Raw genomic sequence first — 9020 nt, 5'->3', positions numbered from 1 at the left:
GTGTGTGTGTGTGTGTGTGTGTGTGTGTGTGTGTGTGTGTGTGTGTGTGTGCAGGAGATGGCTGAGTAAATGAATAGGTTCCAAGTGAATTGCTGAATTGGGAAGGCGTTGTTATTTCGGATGGAGGATGTCACAGAGTGGGGGCTGCTGTCTGTTCGCCCCCGTCTCCCTTGTGCTGCTTTCCGTTGGTGCTCAAGTAAAATTCTTCATAAGGTGATAAATGGCCACCAGTTTGCCATCAATCAAGTAGTGGATTAATGATTTTTGGCCAGTAAGCAAATTATTTGCCTGGTTGCATGCTGGTAGCGCTTGCCCCCCCCCCCCCCCCCTTTTTTTTTGGTTCCTGTATCTTCTAATATCAGTAAATAAAAGCTGTTTTATTATAACGTATGCTGAAATAAACACTATTTGGTCTGCCTATTGTTTAAATTTTTTTTAATAATTCATTGTGTTTGTTCCAAATTAGAACTGGTGAGTTAAAAATATGCATATTTTTTGTCTTGTTTAATAAATTGTTGTGTCTGCCTTTAAACTTCTGGCAAATAAATGGTGAGCTCAGATGTGTGCTGCACAAATTTATAATTAAATAGAAAAAATAGACTTTGATATATAGAAATTATATTTCTTCTGACTCCAGAGCACGTGTTGACTAGATGTACATGTCCAATAAATAATGTCTGTAAAGTCAGTCTTCTGTCCACACCTGGTGAGTCCTCCTGACCTAACCCAACACACACATCCACCATCACTCTTTGTCTCGTCCTCCAGCTCTCCTCACTGATGGCCTGCTAAACAGAACGTAATTAACCACCGAACCAACGACACAGCTCAGGGACACCAGCTATAAATCAGCTGCATGTGCAGATTCAAGAGGTGTTTGTGTGAAAGGTGAAAAACGACAATGCAGCGACTTGTTACGAGCTGAGCTGCTGATGACCTGCGATGCTTTTCTAACGAGAGGAAGACATTTGAAGCGGCTGAGGGGAGAAGAGTCAGAGGCGGCTGGAGGAATTAAAACATCCAATGAAAGCAGAGGGGACTGGGCGTGAGATACATGGACATGTGGAGGTCAAAAACAAAAGTAAAAGGGAAAGTATAGAACATAAAAAATAATGTGGAAAAGTAGGCGGAAGCCTTCAGTGTGACGTTTGATACCACTGATTTCCTTTCTGACTCTGATACCGAATAAAATTCAGGCGATACTAATATTATATTGCTACTTTGTGTAAGCACACCTAATGTGTCTGATAACTCTAAAAAAAGAGTATTTCAAATCACCACTACGTAAAGAATACACGATATCCGCATTTATTTATTAATTTTAAACACAGAAGTATATTGATGTAGCGTTCTCATTTACAATATAACTGAGTTGATACAACAGAAAAAACAAAACACAATCATACAAAATATGTAATAATTGTGTTTTAAACACTAAAAAAGAAGTAAAATAATAAAAACATTAAAATAAATTGTTTTATTTATTTATAGTATTCATTTCATTAAAAAAACATTACAAACAAAAAGCAATACAAATTAAATAAAATGAAAGGCAGCAGAAGAAGAAAAATATCTTATCTGCTCCTATTTACAAAAAATATATTAATTTCAAACAATAATAAACTAAATCATAATTATGAAGAACTACTGTATGTGAACGTATTAACATGAAAATATGAAACTACAGACTGACCCAGGTGGAAGAAAAAGCAGTTCTTGTAGATCTGGGGCCTCATGTATAAACGGTGCGTATGCACAAAAAAGTTACATGCGCCAGGTTCTACGCCCACGTTGTGATGTACGTATTAAAACCAATGTTGCGTGAAAGTCTGCGTATATTTACGCACACTTTTCACCTGCCGTGAGAATGTGCGGCAGCCACGCAAAGTTTTTCAGTCGACAGTTTTAACTCACAAAGTCACGAATCTGACCTGAATCCACAGAAATATGACTGTTGTGTTTTCTGGATGTAAGGAGTGTCTGAACACGCTGTTAGATTTTATTTTAGTTTGAGTTTTTATTGTTTAAACTGGAACGATCATGAAACTGAACCCCAGGACTGAAAATCATTTAGCCTCAGACAAGAAAATAGATCAGTCTAAAAATGATCAAAGAACCTCAGTCCAGTCTGTAAAGTGTTTTTATATTTTTGTCACATAGTTGAAAAACTTTTGGGTCTCAGGCCAGAAAAACCCAACACATTACGTGCGGCATAAAAAAATAATAAAATAAAAAAGGCTGAAGAGAGGGAGCAAAATTGGATGCAAATGGTGGCTCACTGTACAGTAAGAATAATTATTTTTTTCTGTTTGTAACGTTCTGGCTGATGCTGAGTGTTGAACTGTGGCCGGAGCGCAGCAGCTGCACTTTGGGTAGATTCTCGAGCCAGGTGTGCACACCCTCTCCAGCTGGGAAGCTGTTCATACACTGTATGTCAACCCCTTTGGATGGTTACCTGTCTAATGAGCCTCAAAAATCTATATTTTTTACTAAAATCCGTAGGCTACCACTCATACCCGCTTGTGAGGGGTGGGTTGGGGGTCTGTACGTGGAGATGACAGCGCCTGCTGTAACGCAGGAGCAAAGGAGAGCAGAAAAAATGGATAACGTAATATTTATTGTTTTTTTATTTCATTTTAATTTATTTTTTTAAACGTCTGTTCAATGCCGTGTTCAACTAAATAGACAACAACTAACCAGACATCAACATCACATTCGGGAGATGTCTGTAAATTTCAGGAAAATCTCAGGCTTTGGTTATCCCATGAGAATGCGCCACATAAAATAATGACCCCCACTACTTATTTAGACAGTTTTCTCACTCATTCTCAGTTTAATTTATATTTTCCCTGCATCTAAAAATCATTTCTGATCACACAGAGAGGAATCGGAGGAGAATCTCACACGCTGGATACATTTACATCTATTTTACATATTTAAATGGAGGCGTGTCAGGGGTGGTGTCTCACGTGCGCTCAGTTCTACGTTCATTGGGATGTACAGTATAAAGGAAAGCTGCGCAGGAACCTGCATACGCATGGATTTATACATCTGAATATTTTGGTGTGGTGCACATTTGTAAATTTGTCCGTACGTCAACTTTTAGTGTGAAAGCTGCGCAATCCTTTATGCATGAGGCCCCTGGTATTGGTGGTATCGATACTTTCGTATTGATCACTACAGTGTGACAGAAAGTACTAAATGAAGTAGAGATGTTTGCTTGATTGTTAGACTGGAAAAGATCAGAATCTCAAGTCATTTACCATCAAATCTTCACCAGTTTGGTGGTGTTGGTTTGTGCCACAGATTGAACTGGACCAAGGGACAAACCAAAATATAACAGCAGACATCATAAACATTATGAAAGTGGCGTGGCAATTAATTGAAGTGACATGTGGAAACAACAGCAGCTCATTCAGCGACAGGCCCACATGCACAGAAAACATAATAATGCACAGCTGAGAGCAATCACAGCTGTGCATTATTGTGGTGATAGAGGAGAAACTAGTAGCAAGAATCCCCAACAACAGAGAAACCGCATGAATCCATCACTGTCACATTCCTTCCTGCAACCATCCACAGCACTGCAGCAAGCACAACCACCTCTTAATTCAGTTGCAATAAAAATCTAATAAAAAGACACTTTTAAAACAGTCATTTGTACCAATATCTTGAACAAAATGATCTTATGGCTCCTTAGGAAGAAAATACATTCACTAAAGTCATTAATATTTAAAGAGAGTACATTCTTACACCTGGCAAACAATATTTTTTTTCCTCATGATGAATAAAAGAGCTTTGAGTGCCGCACCAATATCATAAAAAAATGTAATTGCCTTTGATCGCGTTTCTCATAAGCTTAGCCGGCACACAATGAAAAACCAATTAGTGGTTTTCTCATGGAGGTTTGTTTCACGCAGCGAGCAACCACACACCCACAACCACAAACACACACAGATTCACACACAAATCTCCTGGGAGTGTCGGTCAAACGGTGAAGCGCTTCATCGTTCTACGGGTCACTTGATCCACATCTTTTTTTCCCTCTTCCTCCTCCTCGCTGCTCTCTTCCCTCTCTCAGCGATTCTCCTCTTCACTCTCATTTCTGTGTCTTGCGGTAGTTAATTGAAAGCCAATGGTGTGAAAATATGGCTTCTTGACAGCGAGTGCGTTGGGGCACAAGGCCTCTCGCTCATTTCTTCATCTCCGTCTATAATCTTTGGAGTATCGGTGAGAATTAAACTGCGGGAAGCCCTGCCACTGCTGTTTTAGGGGGATTTTATTGGATTAAATTGTTAATGTATTGCAGCGGTTTCAGCTGCGGCTTCTCGAATCGCTGACAATAAAATAAATTGGAAGAAATTTGACTGCAGATTCACACACTTTTCCCCTGAAATAACTTTCACTCAGGCTTAATTCTATCTTTCTGCTCGGCTGTAGTTATGTCTAGACAAACTGTGATATGATTAAATACACAGTGCCACGGTTAAACAAAGTATCATCCCACACAGGCTCTGTTGGCAGATATGTGTTAAACACTATATTTACAATTGAATCCCAGCACAAGGGCTTGTTTTCATGATAAAAAACAAAACCATTAAAGCACTTACATGTGTGCATTATAGTGACAAATGAGTGAATGGGAGATATTAACTGTTGGCTCAATGCTGGTTAAAGCTGCAGTTTAAATAAATGTGTTTCTGCTAAAGAAAAAAGGGAACAAAATCTATTTTTAAAAGACAATAAATGAACAATAAAGAAACATGCTGAAATAAGCAGGCAAAAAATGGGTGGCAAAACCCTGTTGGACCCTCTCTTATTTCTTTATATTTTTGACTTTTGTGAGTCAGACTAGTTGTGTCCTGATACCGGCATTTTTACTCATACAAAATGCCCTGATACTCAAGACTGATACCAGTATCAGTTCTCAATTGAATGTGTTACAGTTTACATTTCAAGTGAAAAGTGTGTCTGTTCCATGTGTAATGAATTTATACAAGATGAAAAAAGTCAATTATTTTTTCTTTATTTACAACAGAATATATCATGCTTTATATTTGATTGGATCCAGTCGGATGGATGTAGGTTTATAAGGAAGGAGAGCCACCTTGTTCTAAATAAAATAAATGTTTTTAAAGTCGTTGTGTTTATGTTCTAATCCAATAAGTACTTGGTATCAGCAAGCACCCAAAGTACATGTTCTCATACTCAGACTTTATTTGAAGATAAATTTCTCCTGAGCACATAGTCTCAATCATTTCTAAAGGTCGTCTAGTTTTCTTTCTTTTATTTTTTTTCTTCTTTTGGGACATAGCTGGTTCTTAGGTACCTAATTTGCTGTGAATACTACTGGGGAGTGAACCTCTCCCCAAAATGGCATTGCTATTTATATATATGTAAACAGGAATTATTCATGTTTGTGGTAGTTGAGACCCAAAGTGCAGACAGAAGACCTCTGGCTCAGATTCTCAAAAACGACCTCCTTCAAAGGGATCCCTGATTAGTTGTAACATTTGACTTTCTTTGATAAACGTATATTTTAACTGTAAAATAAAGACTAAAAAAATACTGTAGGATGTTTAGTTTTTATAATTTTTAAACTAAGAGTTTAAAATATATTACACGGACGAAGTCATTTTATTTTCACACAAAGCATTCTGGGTAAATGATGACGTCAGCTAGGTCCTCCGTGTGAGGCTGCTAGCGAGCTATATCCACCCTGAAGGTTAGTCTTGGACAATATCTGATGATCGACTCTTTTAAATGAAACCAGAGAGCGTTGACAGAGAGGAGAAGGTAGAAATGACTCAGCCTGGAACTGAAAATATGGATGGAGGACAACAGAGCTGCTTCATGGAAGAAGAACCTCAGCTTAGCCTGTTAGCTTTAGCGTTAGCCCCGATGCTATCACCATATATATGTATTAGCTCAGCGCTACACATTCTCCTCTCGTCACTGAGGTCCTCCATCCACATGACAGAGAGGGGAATACAAAAATGACTCAGCCTGTAACTGAAAATATGGATGGAGGACCTCAGTTTAGCTTGTTTGTCGCGCTAGCACCGAGCTAATACATATAAGGCAATATAGGCTGTGTCCAAAACGGCAGGACGGGTCCTCCGAAGGTCGAATTTGTCGGCCGCATACGTCACAGCGCCGCGACGAAGGACGTCCAAAACGGAAGACTCCTCCGATGCGTCCGACAAATACGTCCTTCTTTTTCCCCGAATCGAAGGACAGGTCCGATGGATCCTTCCCGGCCCAGCATATCCCATAATGCATTGCGGCCTGACCGGAGATTTTTTTAAGCTAGTAATGGCGGACGAAGCGAGAGAAAAGAATATGTTTTAAATAAAAATATGGTGATTTAAAAATWAAAAAAAATTAGCGGTTGTAATTCTAATACTTTTATCATTTGTATGGACATGTTTTTAAATATTATTTTTTCGTCATAAAAAACGCGAAATAAACATGAACCTACAGCAGGTCAATTAATTCTTCAAATGATACCTTTAAGTTAATTTTATAGTTTTGTGATATTAATAATGCTAATGTGTTGATATTTTTCTAGTTTTGATTTAAGTTTGCTTGTTTAGCGTCGTCACAGTTGCTAGGTGACATGACGTACGCCGGGGTAAGGAGGGGAGGCTAGACCGTCCAAATCCACAGCCTCTTTTTTTCCGGTCTTCCCGGTCTACCAAGGACCCGGCCCTCCGAGACCGGGGAGTCTTGGTCCTCCGAAGGACCCGTCCTGTCGTTTTGGACACAGCCATAATGTTGTTACTAGCGTGAAGGCTAACAGGCTAAGCTGAGGTTCTTCTTCCATGAAGCAGCTCTGTTGTCCTCCATCCATATTTTCAGTTCCAGGCTGAGTCATTTCTACCTTCTCCTCTCTGTCAACGCTCTCTGGTTTCATTTAAAAGAGTCGACCATCAGATATTGTCCAAGATTAACCTGCAGGGTGGATATAGCTTGCTAGCAGCCTCGCACCGATGACCTACCCACATCATCATTTACCCAGAATGCTTTGTGTGTAAATAAAATGTCTCCGTCCGTGTAAAAACATATTTTTTAAAAATTGACAAAACTGAACAGCCTACAGTATTTTTACAGTCTTTATTTTACAGTTAAAATAAATGTTTATCAAATAAATTCAAATGCTACAACTATTCGGGGATCCCTTTTAAATTCACAAAACTCTAATAAGGCAGAAAACTCTTCAGAAGCCGAACTCGTGAGGATTGGACACGAGCATGGGGCTGGAACAAACACATACAGAGGGTACAACATTGAACCGAGAAACAGACAAACCAACAGAGAACATGAAGACAAACTTAACAAACACAAATAACCAACACCTGTAAACAGGTGAGAAGAAACAGACTAATCAGAACACAGCATTTTAAAAAACTGTAGGATACAAATAAAAGTACAAATCCTAACAGAATGTGTGCTTTTAAATATACAGAATACTGGATATAGATTAACCCTTTCATGCTTCCTGTCCTTACAGTGTCTGTATATGTGAAAAATGTGTTTATTGAATTTACAGTCACAAAGTGATAAACATATTAGTTCAAATATTTAGCGGAACTCTTTCCTTCTCTTATCTTCTCTTTTCTGCTTCTCTGTCCCAGAGCGGCTCAGAAGTTGAACTTGGCGTCCAAGAAGAAGAAACAGAAAAGTGCAGCCCTCGCGGCTCCAGTGGCGTCGTCTCCTCTGTCATGTGACCCTCCTCTGTTCCCGACAAACTTCAGCTCTGCCTTGTTGAAGGCACCTCCGCCTGCTCCTCCTTGCCTTCTCCGTGCAGCCAATAAGATCAAAGATACACCTGGGCTTGGAAAGGTAACTTGATTTTTATTGTTTTACTGTAATGTTTAAAGGCATATGAAAGCCTTTTAACGTTGCTATTTTTTTCTATAACTATTTCTGTAACGGTACTTAAAATGTAAGATTAAGCTAAAGCTTTGTGGTGGATGTAAACAAAGATGTGGGAAAAAAAGCAGAATTTCATTTTCCTTTTAATTATTGCTGATGTTTGGGGTGGATTATTGTCGTGCTGAAGGCGCAGGAACATTTCATTTGCTGAGGGACACATAAAATAACTATGCAATTTGTGAAGCAAGCATTGCACCATCTGATAAAAATATAAAGACATCTTAAAACCAACATCAAACTCCTCTCCATGGACTCTTCCTTCTGGGAAGCATTTTCTTCTCCTCCTCGGATACACGCTAAACTGAAAATTTGTGGCTGTAACTTACAAAAGCAGCTCCTAAAAAATACAGTGAAATGTGATGAACTTAAAGCCTTAAAGGTTTTAAGAAATGTACTGTTTTTCCAAGCAGCCTTTTTTCACCATGCAGAGTCAGTGCTTTTATTGTGGAGGGTTGAGCTCTAAGAAAAGTAGCTAAAAGATTGAATTGAACAGTATGAAAACTTTGTTCAAATTATTACAAAACTTCAAAACATCGAATTATTTCCCTTTTAGAAATAAGTTTAGTAAAGTCTCCTGCTTTTGATCTGAAGTATAGATAATCTGAAGGACAGTTTAGGTGCTAATGTTTGAGAATAATTGCTAATTAAATTATTTTCATATTTCCTGACGATGAAGCAAATGGATGTAGTTTCTTTACACTGAGCATTTTGATTGATTGATTGATTGATTGATTGATTGATTGATTGATTGATACTTTATTAATTTCATAAAAAACAAAATAACTACAATAGAAAACAAAGAAAATACTTTACACAAACCAATAATTAAAATAAAATGAAAGGTAGCAGAAGAAGAATAAATATTATGTCTGCCCCTTTTATCTCTATAATGTATTCTAAATAATAATAAGTATTAAAGTAAGCAAATAAGCTTTCACAGATTTCAAGGGATGAATCAGTTCTTTTGAATCCTTTTTTCTTTCTTTCTTATCTTTATTTTTAATCACTTCAGTAGAAAAAAGAACTTAATATTAGTTCTTAATTTCTTCATCATCAGTGATTTTTTTAAGTAAAGGGAAAAT

At 38.0% G+C, this 9020-nt stretch overlaps 1 protein-coding gene across 3 annotated transcripts in view; it reads left to right on the top strand.

The window, feature by feature from the left end:
• The window catches only part of kif26ba (kinesin family member 26Ba), a 122036-nt gene that overhangs the window by 60864 nt on the left and 52152 nt on the right, over positions 1 to 9020 (top strand). For all 3 annotated transcript variants that reach the window (XM_014017199.1, XM_014017198.1, XM_014017197.1), the window contains exon 5: positions 7638 to 7845. In XM_014017199.1, coding sequence (XP_013872653.1) covers positions 7638 to 7845 — 208 coding nt within the window. The remainder of the gene's footprint in view (positions 1 to 7637; positions 7846 to 9020) is intronic.

The sequence above is a fragment of the Austrofundulus limnaeus genome, unplaced genomic scaffold (assembly GCF_001266775.1).
Source record: "Austrofundulus limnaeus strain Quisiro unplaced genomic scaffold, Austrofundulus_limnaeus-1.0 Scaffold163, whole genome shotgun sequence".
In the NCBI taxonomy this organism is placed as follows: domain Eukaryota; kingdom Metazoa; phylum Chordata; class Actinopteri; order Cyprinodontiformes; family Rivulidae; genus Austrofundulus; species Austrofundulus limnaeus.
The sequence above is the reverse complement of the archived record's forward strand: the minus strand, read 5'-3'. Positions and strand labels throughout refer to the sequence as shown.